We start from the raw sequence: 18,545 nt of genomic DNA, 5'->3' as shown, positions 1-18,545 counted from the left end.
ACAGACAGAAGGACAACAAACATCACACATACATGTGCACAAATATATACTTGATCGATCAATCTGACCCTTCAAGAATGGCAGGGAAAAAACCTGATAGACTGAGAAAGGAAGGGCAGTCCCCAGGGCAAAGTAAGCCCCGTCGGCCAATTGGGAACATCGCTCCTTGTTTCCCTGCCTGACCAGCCAGTTTCCTGCTTGTTAAAAATGGGTCAAAAAAGCGCTTTTGTTACTATAAAGCTGGCAAAATAAATTATGAGTTATTGTAAACTTAAGGTGGCAAAATGTTGGCCAATTCTTTTACTTTGATTTCAAAAAGGTCTTAATTACCTTAAATCATAAAATTTTCACACCAGTCCTGGACACTAACATTTTCACACTACAAACACACTTTCAAATACATGCACACAAGTCACTGGCACTCACTTAAGTTTTAAATAGCAGCATAAGAAAACACCCGAACAAATTTTATCTCTGCACTGTTTTACAAAAGCTCTTGTTTTAAACTAGGCTGGTTAAAAACTAGGAGTTCAGCTAACTCCTGCCAGGCCACGATGTCCTACCAAACAGTGCCCCATTCCTGGAGTGTCCCGGGGGCAGTGGGGACGTCTCCCACACTCCCCGACCAGCTACCCTCCAGCGGGCCGTGTATTTTGTATTCACTCTCACCATCCACTCAGGGAACAAGGGATCAGGCTCACTCTGAGGAGCCTCTTCCCACTTGGTGTCGGACTGGAAAGAAATCAGGGCCATGGTGATTACACCGTAGGCGTCCAATTCCTCTGCGGGGATCAAGTCCCCTTTCTGATGGGCATGCGACATTTCTTTTCCTCCTCTTTTCCACAGTTCTAAATACTTATGTACCCTCTCAAGGAGGCATCGTACTACTTACTCCTTCAAAGGCAGACCAGCTGCTTTTGTCAGAGTTCAAGATATCAAATTAAACCTCACTCTGCGACGAAACAGAACTGCACATTGCCCATCACCCCTTTTCTCCAATCTCGGAGAGGCTATGCAAGCTCGGTGCAACATGATCCCTCTCGGTTTCTCCCATACCGGTCCTTACCTTCGGGTCCGACGTTGGGCGCCAGATGTTGGAACGTTCACGCAACAAAGTAGCAAGGGAAAATAGGCAGATGTTAATGGGTAATATTCTAAAAATACAAACAAAAACATCTTTGATAAGTGATTTTATCTTTATTTATTTTTTTCTACAGGGAGAAGAAAATTGAGGGGCTGAATTTCATCAGATGCTTAGCTGCTTTTCATTCTGAAATATTGAACACAAAGTTGCATGAAACAAGTTTTGCAGTAGTTCAAGAGGTAAACTTATTTCTAAGCTAAGTGGAGAATTGTTTGGATAACATTGTAGCACATTTATTTATTTATTTATATATTTAGTGAAATCATACCTGAGAGGGCTCAGGGCTTACTCCTAGCACTGTGTGGGGTGCTGGGTACCATATATTGTTTCAGGCACCAAACCTGGTTTAGCTGATTTCAAGGAAAACACCCTATACTCTCTCCTATTTCTCCGGCCCCTAAAACGTTTATTTAACATTAAAATAGTATAAAAAAATACGTAATGTGGCCTAAGATGTTCACCTTGAATGTGGCCAATCTCATTTGATCCCTAACATGGCCCTGAGCACTGGTTGGTGTGGTCCAAACTCTCCCTTCTTCCCCCGCTTCCCCATGATGATATGAGTAGACTTATATTTAGTTAAATAATATCACATGCTTACTTTTAGGGCATTAGATATTAGGACATACTGCTTTAATGATAAATTTGGTTTCAAGGTCATTATTACTGATTTTCTTTCAGAATATCAGCAAAATGTACATTTTGGAAATTTTTTTTAGGTGAAAAATTTACGCTCTGGAGTTTCACGTGCTGCTGTGGTCTGTTTAAGTGATCTTTTCACTTACCTGAAAAAGAGCATGGATCAAGAACTAGATACTACAGTGAAAGTTTTGTTGCACAAGGCTGGAGAGTCAAATACATTTATAAGAGAAGATGTTGACAAAGCTTTGAGAGCTATGGTCAATAACGTCACTCCTGCACGTGCAATTGTTTCTCTTATTAATGGAGGACAAAGGTATTAATTCTTGACATGCCCTTAAACTTAAAAATGTAATTATTTTCATTTTGGGTGTAGGAAAGAACAAGCGAAGTTCAACGCAATTTCTGCCAAAAAGTTTTAAAATAATCCCTCTGTAATAAATATTGTATGCTAACACATTAGATGTTTTCCTTATAATTCCCATTCATAATTCTGGAACTAAGTGGTTATCATTGATTATGAACTTTTTGTTTTGAATTTCTGAGGATGGATAGCTAATGAAAATAAATTTTCATTTATTGAAAATTTAAATGAAATTTATTTTCATTTAAATGAAAATAAGTTTTCATTTAACCTTCATGGATGATTTTTGAGTGCTAGGAGTAATCATTTAATTCTGAAAGTTTTTTTATAGAGTAGATTACATAGCAACAGGATTTTCATTGACTGTGTTTTTTTTATAGTCATTTACACATTGCAGTAAGAAGATGTACTGCCCAGCACTTATCAGATGTAGTGGAATTTACGGAACCAGAGCGTGTTTTATCTGGAACAAAGGATATGGCTGATCGTATATTACCAGCAGCTGCTAAGTTTGCTCAGGACAGTTCACAAGAAACTAGGTAAATAACAGCTAATAGTGTTTGCTGAGTCTGTCTGTCAGTTAAGGGCTTAAAAGTAATTAAAATACTTAAGAATAAATGTTTTTCTAAAATGAACACCTGGGTCCTCAGGAATTGATGCTGGGGGATAGTCTTTTTTTAACCAATTGCAAATGATCGTGAGGGAGTGCACAGTGAATTCTCCAAATTTACAGATGACACTACATACTTCTGGGTAGTGAGATGCCATGTCACAGGGATGAACTGCATGAAAACGGCACACGACTATGAGTGGGCAGAAAAGTGGCAGAAGAACTTCATTGTGGGCAAATGTAAGGTAATGCGTTCAGAGGAAAATTATGTATTTCCCAAGTCAAATATTATCAAGGAGATAGAAAAACATGAAAAAGCAAAATGGATAGCACATTATCCTTGAAATGTGATATATATGTACTTAGAAAATTTTTTAAATCTCTGGGCCAGAGAGATAGCCAGGGGCCTGGGACTTGATCTCCAGCTCTACATGGTTTCCTAAACACTATTCACTGTATCACTGTATCACTGTCATCCCATTGCTCATTGATTTGCTCGAGCGGGCACCAATAATGTCTCCGTTGTGAGACTTGTTGTTACTGTTTTTGGCATATCGAATATGCCACGGGTAGCTTGCCAGGCTCTGCCGTGCGGGTAAGATACTCTCAGGAGCTTGCCAGGCTCTCCCAGAGGGGCGGAGGAATCAAACCTGGGTCAGCCGAGTGCAAGGCAAATGCCCTGCTTGCTGGGCTATCGCTCCAGCCCCTAAACACTATTAGTTGTGGTAAAATAAAAAACCCAAAATAAGAAAAAAAAATCTGAATTTTGGATTGCTGTACTCAAAGAGCAATTTCAGAGAGTTAGGAACAGTCAGAAAAGGACCAAGGAGATAGCGAGTAAGTCTCTTACATTCCTCTAACTCCTGTTCTAAATCCCAGGTACCACACATAGTCCCCTGAACATCAGCAGGATTCACTCCTGGTCACAGAGCCAGGAATATCCCAGGAGCACCACTGGGTGTGACCTATCTGCTCCACTTGCCCCCCAAAATAGTCAGAAAAATAAGATGTGTAGTTTCAGATTTGGATATTAGACTAGCTGTGGTGGTAACAGAAATTTTTGAAGTTGTCAGAAATCTAATTTTAATCCTTAGCTTCTGTTGTTCACTTGTCCTTAAGGAAGTTATTCGACTTATTAGTCCCTGTTTCCACATTAGTAAAATTTGTAATATTGGACTATGTTATTGATAATGTCCCATACAAAAATCTAAATACTTTTAGTTGTTGTTTATAAAGATAGATTACAAGAGACAGGTGTAAGAGGGAGGATCCTGAGTTCATAGGACTGAAGGAAGCTATCAAGTTATTAATATTTTAAGGGGTAGATGCTTATTACTTTAAGTGTCTGGGCTTAATCTACCCAAACTGACATAGGATAAATGGAGGGGACAAGATGATAGCACAGCTCGCCTTGCACAAGGCCAACCCAGTTGATTCCTGATATCCCATAAGGTTCCCTGAGTCCTGTCAGGAGTGATCCCTGAGCACAAACAATAGCCGGTGTGGCCTCTAAACAAAACAAAAAGTAAATGTACTAGCTTTCTATGGCTATGTCAATAAATTTTCACAAATACAGTGCCGTAAAATTGTTCGTGTTTTTAGCTTATGATTATTTAGCCTAAAAGTTTTGCATGGTGTCAGGGGCTTGTTTTTCATGGGGGTACACAAAGCTGGAATGTGTGTAGCCCTGGGCTCTGTCTTTCTCCACATACAAAAGTGGGATAGAGTGGCAAGTATCTGCCTCTGCTTTGGGTCCTCTGATTAGGTTTTGGCAAAGCTGAAATCAAGGCTATGACAGTTCAGGTTCCATTTTTGGGTGGTGGGCGAGATGGAACTGGGGATTAAAACCCAGACCTCAGACATTTAAAGCATGTGTTCTCCCTTTGATCTGTATCCTCAGGCCTGTGGAGGGCTCTAGAAGAATTGACTTTCCAACTTATTCAAATTATTGGGCAAATTTAATTTCTTGTGGTTGTGGTACAAGTGTTCTCATTCTATTTTGGGTCTTAACCAGAGCCCTGTCAACTCTTTACATACACCCAATTTCTTACACAGCCCCCCTGATCTTCAAGTTATCAATATGTCCTCTTAGAATCTCTATGAGTTCTTTTGTCACTCCCCACAGAGTACTTTGCTTTTAAGAATCTGTGTGATTAAATTAAATCTACCCAGAATATTTCCCTATTTTGAAGCTGCACAAATGTATACCACTCCTTGATTTATGTCTCTTTTTGGTCACAAATTTTAGGGATCTGAGTAACTTCTTCGAGGAACCATTTTAGAAGTTCTGCATATTGCAGTAAAGTTCAAAGCAATTTACAAGGACTGGGTTATAATAGACTAGTTAGGAAAAAATAATTTGAAATGGTAGTTTCATATACATCTTAAACTTTCCTTAGTAACAGAGTATTTCAGGGCTGGAGTGATAGTACAGCAGGTAGGGCTCTGCACTCAAGAATTAATCCTGGAAGTGTTCAGAGGACCAAATGAGTTGGTGAGGATTGAACCTAGGTTGGCTGCAAGCAAGACAAACAGTCCACGCTTTGTACTATTGCTCCAGCCCAAATTTTAATTAAGATTATGAAATGATTGCAAATTTTCCATTTTATCAATTTGAATGGTGTGCCTTTATTGTTACTTATTTGACCACTAAGAGTATTGTTACTCTTGCCACTAAGACCCATGATAGACCTACAGAATTAAAATTTAGGTTTGTTGGAGTCTTTAAAATCCAAAGGAGTGCAGTGTATATTTTGCATGCAGGAGGCCTTGATTTGATCCTTGCTACCGTGTGGTCCCCAAGTATCACTGGGAGTTAGTCCTTAGGCCCAAGCTGGGAGTTACCTTCAAGCACTGCTGGGAATGGTATAGAAAATCTGTGATTTGTTGGTTCTTCAAGTCCTACATGTTCCAAATCCTAAAATTTAAGTTTTTGACTTAAATATAACTAATTTAAGAAAAAGAAAACAAATACTTTATTTTGGCGGTCAGTCTTTCTAAAACATAATATGGTGGGGCTGGAGGAATAGCATAGCAGGTAGGGCGTTTGCCTTGCACACGGCCGACCCGGGTTCGATTCCCAGCATCCCATTTGGTCCCCTGAGCACTGCCAGGAGTAACTCCTGAGTGCAAAGCCAGGAGGTAACCCCTGTGCATCGCCGGGTGTGACCCAAAAAGGAAAAAAAAAAAAATAATATGATATTATGGGGTATTATAAGAACCCTCTATCCAAAAATACTTTAATTATGTATGTACTTGACTTAAGATACTGTTCTAAGGGGCCGGAGCGGTAGTACAGCAGGTAGGGTTTTTGCCTTGCACAAAGCCCACCTGGGTTTGATCCTTGGCATTCCATAAGTTCCCCAGAGTATCACCAGGAGTTATTCCTGAGTACAGAGCCAGTAGTAAGCCCTGATAACTCTGGGTGTGGAAAAAAATGTTATTAAAGCAATTATTTTTAAATTCATATAACATATAAAAGACTTAATTTGGAAGAGATTATATATTTGTAACCTAATATATGAAACAGTGCAACTAAATTTAGATGTGTTTTAGATAGCAGAAAACAGCTTGTTGAAGACTTGAAATCCAGGTAAGTTTGCGTTAGGAAAAATAGAAACTCAGAAATACAGAATCTAGGAAAGTTTGACTCAAAATTTATGTCTGACGTACTGATGAGCTGCAAAAATGTCTCTGAACAAGGTGCCCAGCCCCAAAACAAACTTCTAACTCACAGTTCTGCCATATTTCAGTCTTGATATGACCCCTGATGTACCTGAAAAATACAGCCAAAAGTTTTAGCTCTCTATTTGACACATAGCAAAAAGATTTGAAGCTATATTTTTTATTTTTGGGGGCAAGGGGATAGACAGGAGAATCTGTAATCTCTTGTTCAATTCTTCCAATTCTTATAACTAGTTTAGTGAATTAAAATAGTGAAGTAATCTTGATGTTGATTTTTGTAATTAAAAAAAAGAAGAAAAACTGAACTTATAAGATGTGTATTTTGCTTACATATTTGTTAAATATCCATAGGTATTATGGTCGAAAGATGCTTTTCCTCATGATGAGTCATCCTAATTTTGATAAAATGCTTGAAAAGTACATCCCATCTAAAGATTTACCCTACATTAAGGAATCTGTTAAAAACTTGCGGCAAAAGGTTAGTGGAAATATTCATTTTATATATTTAAATTTATTTTCTATATTGTGTGGCTCTTTATCAATGTTAAGGGACACAGTAATAACTTGATTTAGCAGGAGTGACAGTTCCATACTGCTAGGGATCAGTGATCATGTGGCCACCAGGACTAAATTCTATGGTGTTTGAGAGACCAGTTCTTGCTGGGAACTGAACTTGGGGCTTCATACATACATGCCAGACATGTACACTAGCCCTTTGAGTTATCTTCCAATCCTGGAAACGTTTATTTTATAAACAACTTCCAAAATAAAGATTATTGGTCCAAGTAAAGAATAGGAATGATACTCTTTTATTACTCTGATAATACTCTAATATATAATTTGAATACATATGTTCAATTAATTACATATTTATAGATATGTTCAATTAATTACATATTTATAGAATCAGAGTGAGGCAATGCAAGGCAAATGCCTTAATTCCTGTACTGTCTCTTCTGGCCCTCAATCTTTTATTTAATAAAAATTTATTGACAATATCTATTTAGTACTGCAGTTGTCAAAATACATTGTAGATTACACACACACACACACACACACACACACACACACACACACACACACACACTCTCACTCATCCCAAATCCTTTCAGCACTACATAGGGTCTTCGAGTATCCTGAGAACACCTCTGCAGTGAGCCCTGAGCACAATCAGGTATGGCCTGCTCTCACCTATCCCTGCCCCTGCTCTCCCCCTGCAAAAAACTCAAATGGGGACTTGATATTTGGTACACTTTAATAGAAATTTTAGAAATTACAAGCAATAATACAGTGAATAGGGTACCTGCCTTGCACACAGCCCACCCGAGTTCAATCCCATATGATCCCTTGAGCCCTATCAGGAGTGATCCCTATGTGCAGAGCCAGACGTAAGTTTTGAGTACAACTTGATGTAGTTTCCCCCATCCAAAAAAAAAAAAAATAGGATTCATAAATATATACTCTATTTACATGCTTTATTTTTGCAAAACTTATTACCATGGAGTTATTCTGTAGTACTTTATGGCATTTTTCTCTAATAACCTTAGACTGAGATTAATTTATGAAATCATAATGATTTACAATGATTAATTTATGAAAATATGATTTCAAAGATCTATAGTGACATATACTTTTAGAGCACTCTTTTTCAACCATTGATGTTAAAGATTTTAATTTAGTTATAAATAGTTTATTAAAATGCCCAATAGGGACTGGAGAGAGTATAGTGGATATGGTATTTGCCTTGTAGATGGCTGACCTGGATTTGATCCCCAGCATCTCATATAATGACCTGATCCTCACCAGGAGTGATTCCTGAGCACAGAGAACTAGGAGTAAGCCTTTAGTACCATTGGGTGTGACTCAAAAGCAAAAAAAAAATCAAGATATATATATATGTCAAGATATTATATATTATAATATATATTACATATATTATATATCAATACATAATATAGCATATTTTAAAAGATTTTAGGGCTGGGGACATATAGCCTTGTGATAGAGCCTCATACCTTATATGTATGATGTTCTTGGCTGAAACCCCTGTAACAGAAAAACAAAATTGTGAACAGTTTGGTTTTTAGAGTAGTTTGTTTTGTTTTTGTGGGGCTTTTTGAGGGAGGGTTGTTTTGTTTTGTTTTTAGGTCACATTTCCTGGTGCTCAGAACTTTTAGGAATCCAAAGCATTCAGGAATCACTTCTGGTGGAACTTGGGAAACCATATGGGATCCCGGAGTTGAAGACAGGATGGTTGCTTGCAAAGACAAGCACCCTAACCACTGTACTATTGCTCCTGCCCCAAACTGAACAGTTTTACCAATCCCGTATAATTTTCTACTACTTAATATCATATTTGGTTAATTTACTGCTAATTTGCAAGGTATTTTATACATCTGCAATTTATATATGCATAGTAATAACTTTTCTGCATAGACTATTAAAATGTTTTCAGACCTATAAAAATGGCTGCTATGAAAATTCACCGTCACTGTTGTCCCATTGTTCATCGATTTGCTCAACCAGGCACCAGTAACATCTCCATTGTGAGACTTGTTGTTACTGTTTTTGGCATATTGAATATGCAAAGGGTAGCTTGCCAGGCTCTGCCGTGCGGGCAGGATACTCTAGGTAGCTTGCCAGACTCTCCGAGATGGATGGAGGAATCGAACCTGGGTCTGCCGAGTGCAAGGCAAACGCCCAACCCTCTGTGCTATCGCTCCAGTCCGCTATGAAAATTACTTTATATAATTTGTTTCTCTTGACTAGTGTTATTATTTTTTATACTGACTTTCTTTATATTTACTTACAGGGTTTGGGGGAGATACTCCTAGATACTCCTTCAGCAAAAGGAAGAAGATCTCATACTGGCTGTGTTGGAAGTACAAAATCGTCATCTGTTTCTAGAGATCCTTTCAGTTCAGGGGAAAGGTAGGGTTATTTAAAACTTATTATTTAAATCATTAGATTACTTCCTAGAGATAATAGTCTCATTTGCACATTTTCATAAACTATCTCTGGGGTAATTTTCAGAATATAATGGACTCTATTTGTTTTTCTACTTATGGGGGTTATATCTCCCATGCTGTGTTCAGGAGGCCCGAGTACCTCTTCTGGCAATTGGACCTGCAGTTCAATGTGAGATCCCAAAGGTTCAGTGCTCTGAGAGTCCTGTGGTGCTGAAAATTATCCCAGGGCGCACAGTGGTATCTGGGGACCTCCAGTATGACAGTAGGTGATGATTGGAGGAGGACTTTATGCCGTTAGGTATCAAACCAGGGTCTGCTGCATGCAAGGCAGTCTCCTTAATGCCCTACTATCTCTGTGGCCCCAGAATTTAATTTTTATATATTTATTTGGGAAGGGTTTTTGGACTATGCCTTGGGATCACTGTTCCTAGTGCTCAGGTGCTGGGGATTGAACCAGGATTGGCCACATGCAAGGGCAGTGCCTTGCCTATTGTACTATCTCTCCTGCCCTATTTTTTAAATTTATCTCTTTTTTTTGGAGTGAGGGCCAGATTTTGGACACACCTGAAAATGCTACCAGGTTTTTCCCAGTGGTGCTCGGAAGACCATGTGGTACGTGTTAGTCAGTCATCTTAACCATTGTACTATCTTTCCAACCCATTGTATTTATTGGACTTTTAAGTGATATCATAGGGGTTGGGCATTTGCCTTTCACATGGTCGACCCGTGTTCGATTTCTCCGTCCCTCTTGGAGAGCCCGGCAAGCTACCGAGAGTATCTCGCCCACACGGCAGAGCCTGGCAAGCTACCCGTGGCGTATTGGATATTTTTAAATTTCATAAGGTTGTTCACATTGATTGCATTCAATATATCAACACAAATCCTACCATCATTATACCATCCCACCACGATTACACCTTCCCACAACCATTATTTTGCAATTTTTCACCACCGTTCAAGCCTGCCTGCCACACATTCTAGATAATTTATTTTCTATTGCTTATAATGAATATCATGAGAGGTCACGCACACTCCTGGAATTCTAAATGTGTAAATGATTGGGGTCAGAGACATCTCAGTAGGGAACTAATCCATTTTGTGATTCATTTGTGAGTATCTGGATCAGGGTCGGTGGCACGCTTAAATATGGCCTGGAAGCAGTTTGTGGATGTGACAGCCTGGACCCCGCAGGGGTGGGGAGAGTGGAAGGGACAAACGGTCTCTGCCACCATGTGGCCTTTCATCTTCAGAGCCTGTTTCCTTGTACCTGGCATTTTCTTCTGAAAATTTGTGGCCCCCAGGGGTTCATCTGGAGTAGGCAGAGAGGGGACACCTGCTCCATCTGAGGAGCCCCATCGGCTGACATGGGGTCTGGAAAGATCTCCTGGGAGCTGCTGTCTTCTAGGAATCACTGTTGCATATTAAAAAGTTGTTAAGTAGACTTGAGAGGTAGTACAGGTCTTAGCCTGCCTTAATTGGGAGCCATATGGTCGAGGGATTGAATGATTGAACTTGATGACTCATGAATGCTAGGCATGTACACTACCACTTGAACTAATAGGTGTGCCCCATTTCTTAGTTTATAGTCTCTGTTTATTTCCTCTTATTTTAAAAGTAAGACATAATTATGTTTTCTTAAAAATTAGAAAAAAGCTAGAAAGATAGTACAGCAGGTAAAATGTATGTCTTGCAAAGTTGTGTTCAGTCCCTGACAGCTCTTATAGTTTGTTGAATCCTGTCAGGAATGATCTTGCATGCTGAGCCAGGATTAAGCCCTGAACACCACCAGATGTGGTCGGTCTGTCCCCCACCCTAACCCCCCCCTTTTTTTTTTTTAAATAAGACATTAGAAGTATTGAACTAATCACTTACTGTATTTCTTGGTGAAGAATTTAAAGGAAAAGGTACTGTGGGGGCCAGAGAGATAGTAAAGTGAGTGGGGTGTTTGCTGACCCAGTGGCATTAACCCCCAGCACTGTACTGCCTGGAATAGAGAAAGCCCTGACCACTGGGGGTATAACTCCAAAATGTAAAACAACAACAAAAAGGAGAAAAAGAAATAAAGCCTAATAGTGATTTGGGCATTTGCTTTGCCCTCTAGGATTGATCCCTAAGTTCAGAGCCAGGAATAAGGTCTGAGCTCTGCTGGGTGTGATCCAACAACAACAACAAATGGCACTGGAGATTGTACACGGGGTAGGGTGCTTGCCTTGCATGTGCCTGATCCTGGTTCAGGCCCTGGCATATGGTTCCCTGAGCACCACCAAGAGTAATTCCTGAGTGCAGAGCGAGCAGTAATGCCTAAACATCACTGGGTTTAACCCCGATACCCCCCAAAAGCAAACAACAAAAATTGTGTGTGTGTGTGTGTGTGTGTGTATGTGTGTGTGTACCTACACATAGTTTTTTTTTTTTTTTAAATGGGGCCAGGCAGGGGAGGGAACAAGTCCACCCTTCCTCCTCCAAATAAAATAAATGAAAAAATGTCGTTGGAGATATATGGTACAACACTTGCCTTGCAGTTGGGAGAATCTCATAGGTTTAATCTTCAATCTTCAGCACCAGAAAACATGCTAGTCGACCAAAAGCTTACATTCGGTGACTGGGCCACCTCAAAAGCCTCCATCCTTCTTGGAGAGCCCAGCAAGCTGTTGAGAGTATTCCGCCCGCACGGCAGAGCCTGGCAAGCTACCCATGGCATACTCCATATGCCAAAAACAATAACAATGACAGTCCTCATTCCCTTGATCCTGAAAGAGCCCCTGACATGCCATCGGGCTACACTAGCACATGACAGGGACGAATGGTGCCTGCTCAAGCAAATCGATGAACAACGGGATGACAGTGAGAGTGATAACAGTGATACAGACCAGGTTATTTGGTATCTTTGTGGAAATGAATGTATACTGATAATTCTATGTATATTTTTATACGAAATTAACATGAAATTAAATTTATCTTTCTTTGAATTTAGAGAGGTAACTGAATACCGGGAAGTCACCAGAAAATCAGTTCCCCGTAATGCCTTAGAAAGTGCTGAGTACATTAAAGTCATAACAGGTTTGTTAAATGCAAAAGATTTTCGAGATCGTATTAATGGGATTAAGCAACTTTTATCAGATACTGAAAACAATCAAGACCTTGTTATTGGAAATATTGTGAAGGTAAGGACACATCAAAATTAATACTAATTTTAGGTATATGATTAATAATGTATAAAATTGCTCTCTTTTAGTACTTTATGTTTGATAAAATAAATTTAGTTAAAATAATGGGTTGCTTTAGCTTTTCTCTAATAAAGTAATTGGTTCTCAATTTTTTAATACTTAGTTTTTAACAATACAGACAGCCAGGCACTTAAGATACGTGTTATTACTTTAGAATAAATCTTTAAAAATGAGGGCTAGAGAAATAGCACAGCAGGTAGGGCATTTGCCTTGCATGTGACCAGCCCAGGTTTGATCCCTGGCACTCCATTTGCCCTGTACTTGGCCAGCCCAGGTTCAATCCCTGGCACCCCAGTCTTGCCAGAATAGATCCCTGAGCACAAAGCCAATAGTAAGCCCTGCACATGCAACAGCCAAAAACAAATAAAATTTTAAAAAGGCAAACTTCTACATATGTAAATTTATATGCCTATCCCCCCAAAAAAAGTAACAGGAAAGGAGATATTAATAAATCTTGGTGATACCAGAACATAGATTGTTTATTCTTCACTACTATTTAGTTCAACTAATTTCATTATAAATAATTAAATTCCATTAAGATTTGCCAGGTATTTGACTCATTGATAGTGCATTTGCTTCACATATATGAGTCCCTAGGTTCTAGCACTAAAAAACTAAAATAAAATTTTTATTATGCTCATTATAAATGACAAACATAGCGTGGGGAACCCTGTGTGACCCATGATCACACCAGAGCTCTGCATGCAAAACATTCACTCCAGCCCATTGGGCTATCTTCCTGACCCTATTTTCTTTTCTTTTTTTTTATTCATATCTTTATTTATTTATTTACTTTTTTAAGGGACACTTTTATTTTTTATTTTTATTTTTTAAAATTTTTTTATTGAGTCACCATGTGGAAAGTTACAAAATTTTCAGGTTTAAGTCTTAGTTATACAATGCTCAAACACCCATCCCTTCAGCAGTGCACATATTCCACCACCAAGAATCACAGTATAGCTCCACCCCGCACCCCCACACCCCTAGCACCCCCCACACCCCTAGCCCCCCCTCCCCCCACCTGTGTAACTAATAAATTTACTTTACTTTCACTTTGATTGCATTCAGTATTTCAACAAAACTCACTATTATTGTTTGGAGAGTCTCTCCCCTAAAGTCAGACCTGCTGAAAAGGAAGCATTAGATAATTTGTTTTCCATTGCTGAGAATGAAGAGGTATGAGGTCGAGTGACCGCACTTAGCGGCCTCACGGTTTTGGGTTTCTGTATTTTAGTATTTTAGTAACTAAGTCCAGAGAAATATCTGCCAGAAGTTGCATCATTGCCAACTTGTACTTCTCAGTTACATTATATTCCACATATGAGTGCAATCTTTCTATGTCTGTCTCTTTCTTTCTGACTCATTTCACTCAACATGATACTTTCCATGTTGATCCATTTATATGCAAATTTCATGACTTCATGTTTTCTGACAGCTACATAGTGACCCTATTTTCTCAAAAGAAAGGATCACATCATCATGTTATGGAACTACAAAGTTAACATTTTTTAATTTATGCTTGTCTGTGGGTAGAACCTAATCTCTTGGAAAGACTTTGTCCCTAAGGGTTTGGGTTCACCCCCAGTAGTGCTCAGAGGCCACTCCCAGTGGTACTCGGGGAACCATGTAATGCTGGAGATAGAGCTTGAGTATTCTGATATAAAGCAAATGCTGCAGCCCTTTGAACTATCTCCCCAGTCTGGCAAGGAGATAGTTCAAACTATCTCCTTCTTAACAGGAGTGGGAGGGGATATATATAACATATGGATAACATACTATTATATATATGCATGTACATATACACACATATTTACATGGTATTTGGAAGTATATATATTATGAACAAATATACACAGACAGGAAATTGTTTTAAAAAGTCTGAAGGGTTTGAACTTCGCAGAAAAATTCTTTGCACATTTTATGTGACTAAAGAATTGCTTATCAGTTGTTAGATATTGAATGTATAATATTTAAGAATTCTGGGGCCAGAGGAATGGTATAGTGGGTAAACACTTGCCTTGCACATGGTCGACTCATGTTTGATCCCTGGCACCACGTCTGGTCCCCCCAAGCACCAGCAGGAGTAATCCCTGAGCACAGAGCGTAGGTATGACCCCTAAACAAAACAAAAATAAATAAATAAATAAATAAATAATTGTGGAAAGTAAGGAATAATTGCTATAGTGATCAGTTGAAAATTTAATTCTAAATTGCATCTAAAGTCTCATAAATCTAGGGGCTTGAGAGACAGTACACCAGGGCACTTGAATTGCACACAGCCAACCCAATTCAAACCTTAACATTCCATATGGTCACTGGAACACCAATAGGAGTAATTCCTGAATGCTGAGCCAGGAGTAACCCCTGAGCATCACCGGATGTCACCTTCACTCCCTCCCATACAAAAAAAAAAACCCACCTAAGTGTCATATTGAAACGTGAGAGCGAGAGAGACTGAGAGACAGACAGAAAGGCAGTGCAGAGCAAGGCATGTGGTTGACTTCTGTTAAATCTCCAGTATTGTTTATGATCCTTCAAGTACCACTGGGAATGATAGGTTATGGCCAAGCACCAGCAGAGTATACTCCCTGAGCATAGAGCGTCGGTATGACCCTTAAACAAAGAAATAAATAAAAAAGAATTGTGGAAAGTAACAGTGTTTACCCAGTCTTTCTGACACCCCCCGCCCCCCGCCCAATCCCTAAGAAATCTAAACTGGGTCTAGACAGATGGCTCAATTGACTGCATGCTTTGAATATTGCGTGTTCAAAAAGTGCCATGTTTAAATATTGGCACCACATGGTACTCTGAGTATTGCCATGAGCAGCCCCCAAGCATCACAGGTGTGACCCAGATCCCTCAACAAACACTCCCTCAAAAGAAGGAAAAAAACACACTAGGGGCTGGAAAGATATTCAGTTGTCAAGTGCACATAGTTTGCATGCAGGAGACCCAGGTTGGATCCCTTGCATTGAATGGAACCTGAGCACTACCAAGAGTGGCCCCATTGCTACATGTGAACCCAAATAGGAAAGAAACAAGGAAGTCTGAACTGGAACTAGGTCAAGTCTCTAATGTAAGATTTTATTTCTCCATCTGCTATGGATAGCGATACAAACAAATTTAGGTTTTTAGGTTAACTAATCTAACTCCCATCTTCCTGAAAACAGCATTTTTTATTACACTTACAGGAAATCAGTCATTTTATATTGAGCCGGATTTCTCAATTTTAATTCACTTAGGTGATTTTTAAAGCTTTCTCTTAGGTTTAGTATCTAACTTTTTTAACAATGTTTCCATGGTGTATGTTCAAGTTAAGTAATTTGTATGTTGATGTGTTTGCCTGTGTTTAAATAGTATGTTAAAGGAGAAATATTGCTAATGAGCATATTACTCATTTTATAGGAATGCCAAAAGATCTCATTGCTTAAAAGATTATTTAAATTTAAATTATTTGCCAATTTACTTTCAGATCTTTGATGCTTTCAAATCTCGACTTCATGATTCCAACAGTAAAGTAAATTTGGTGGCTCTTGAAACAATGCACAAAATGATTCCTTTGCTTAAAGACAACTTATCTCCTGTAATCAATATGCTGATTCCAGCAATTGTAGATAACAACCTGAATTCTAAGAACCCAGGCATCTATGCTGCTGCTACAAATGTTATTCAGGCACTGAGTGAATACGTAGGTAAGAAATCTTACATTGTCACTTGAGTTTGCTTTCAGATTTTCTGACTGTCTTGGAGCCGGAAGTACAGCAGGTAGGCACCCTGCTTGCATGCAGCCAACCCTACTTTGATCCCTGGCATCCCATATGGTCCCTTGAGTGATCAGGAGTGATCCCTGAGCAAGGAGCCACGAATAAGCCCTGAGTACTTCAGGGTGTAGCACAAAAACAAAATCAAAAGTTCAGATTCTATAAATTTTTATAATGCTGAAATTTTAACTACTCAGTTTTTATCATATAATTTAATTTTTTAAATTTTCTTAGTATTTTAATGGTTTAATACTGTTTTTATTTTCGTGGCAATAAAAAGAGAAATGAAATGTAACTAGGAATGCATCTGATGAGTTTTAAGTCATGCTTACCTTTTTTTTTTTTTTTTTTTTTTTTTGGTTTTTGGGTCACACCCGGTGATGCACAGGGGTTACTCCTGGCTCTTCACTCAGGAATTACCCCTGGCGGTGCTCAGGGGACCATATGGAATTCTGGGATTAGAACCGGGATCGGCCGCGTGCAAGGCAAACGCCCTACCCACTGTGCTATCGCTCCAGCCCCATAATTTTTTTTTTCTTTTGGGGTCACACCCAGTGATGCACAAGGGTTATTCTTGGCTCTGCAGTCAGGAATTACTCCTGGCGGTGCTCAGGTGACCATATGGGATGCTGGGAATCGAACCCGGGTTGGCCGCGTGCAAGGCAAACGCCCTACCCGCTGTGCTATCACTCAGCCCCCCATGCTTAGCTTTTAAAGAGATTGTCAAATTATATTGATACAGTGACTGGTAATATTTTCTTTACGTTCTTACTAGCAAGACTTTGTGAGAGATCTATTATTTTTCTTTCTGGCTTTATCCCCAGGATTTATAGAGAATTTCTAATTTATATTTATCTAATCTGTCACATAACCAAAGCATCTGCTATATGACTGAGCCTTATCTCCAGCCTAATAATTTTTAAGTTGTTTAAAAAGATTAGATTATCTGTAGAATAAAACATTTTAATATTTTTAAATATTTTTTCATTCAGAGCTGTATAATTAGAAAATATGGAAAATTCCGTAATTCTTTAAACATGTCTGTTCATTCTTTTTTGTCTAGACAATTACTTACTTCTACAACCATTTTGCACGAAAGCTCAGTTTTTAAATGGGAAAGCGAAGCAGGATATGACTGAAAAGCTTGCTGGTAAATACTATTTAATTGTTATTCTTAAAGTAGTGTTTTATTAGCTAAGGGTGAATTGATGAATGTTTAAATTTAATATTAAAATAACTATTAAATGTATTGTCTTTATCCCTAAAGTAGAAATAAATTGCATAACAATGCAGAAATGCACTTCTTTTTCCCCTTTCAGTTTTGGGGCCACACGTAAGGGTTCTTCCTAACTCTGTGCTCAGGTGTGACTGCTGTCAGTGCTGGGAGGAACCATGTCCTGTCACAAATTTAGCTCAGATATCCTACATTCAAAGCATGTATTCAGCCTTTAGCTATCTCCTCATCCCCAGAGATATGCACCTTTTAAAACATTCGCCCCATATTTTGTGTGGAAGTGTTTTAGCCACACTTAGAAACATTACCATATATATGTGTTGCTAGAAATTTTATCCAGGTTGGCTGCATGGAGGGCAAGTGCCCTGCCTCACTGTGCTATATCTCCCAGCCTTGAAAATTTTTTTTCAGACTGATTTTATCCTGGGTTTTGAAGTGATTAATCTTTCTGTTAATAAAAATAAGCAGGATAAGGACTGGAGAGTTAGTACTGGAGATAAGACACTTGATTTGCATGTGGTCAAACCTGGTTCTATCCTCCTCCCCTCCACTCCTTCCCCCCTCACACACACCCCATCACCTCCACCGCCACCACCACTACCACCATTATCACCAACCACCAACCATCACAAGTGGGCCCTGAGTGCTGAGCCATGATCAAGCCCTGTGCTTCACTGGATGTGAACCAAAATTGAGCAAACAAACAAAGTGCAACAAAATCTTATTAAAATCCAATGTTGGTATGCATAGAAAACTGTTTTAAGACTCAGAGATGGGATTGGAGGAAGGGTACAGTGGGTAGAGTGTTTCCCTAGCATGCTGCTGTCCAGGGTTACATCCCTGGGTTCCCATATGGTCCTCTTAGCACTGCCAGGAGTAACTCCTGAGGGGAAAGCCCAGAGTAAACCCTAAG

General features: G+C 39.1%; 1 protein-coding gene across 3 annotated transcripts in view; it reads left to right on the top strand.

The window, feature by feature from the left end:
* Window positions 1-18,545, top strand: part of TOGARAM1 (TOG array regulator of axonemal microtubules 1) — a 71,871-nt gene that overhangs the window by 51,509 nt on the left and 1,817 nt on the right. For all 3 annotated transcript variants that reach the window (XM_055132903.1, XM_055132902.1, XM_055132901.1), the window contains 8 exons: window positions 1,218-1,323; window positions 1,864-2,099; window positions 2,528-2,686; window positions 6,793-6,919; window positions 9,254-9,372; window positions 12,385-12,574; window positions 16,110-16,329; window positions 17,462-17,548. In XM_055132903.1, the coding sequence (XP_054988878.1) occupies window positions 1,218-1,323; window positions 1,864-2,099; window positions 2,528-2,686; window positions 6,793-6,919; window positions 9,254-9,372; window positions 12,385-12,574; window positions 16,110-16,329; window positions 17,462-17,548 (1,244 nt within the window). The remainder of the gene's footprint in view (window positions 1-1,217; window positions 1,324-1,863; window positions 2,100-2,527; window positions 2,687-6,792; window positions 6,920-9,253; window positions 9,373-12,384; window positions 12,575-16,109; window positions 16,330-17,461; window positions 17,549-18,545) is intronic.

This window comes from Sorex araneus, chromosome 3 (assembly GCF_027595985.1).
Source record: "Sorex araneus isolate mSorAra2 chromosome 3, mSorAra2.pri, whole genome shotgun sequence".
NCBI classification, from domain to species: domain Eukaryota; kingdom Metazoa; phylum Chordata; class Mammalia; order Eulipotyphla; family Soricidae; genus Sorex; species Sorex araneus.
This window is presented reverse-complemented; position numbering and strand designations above follow the sequence as displayed.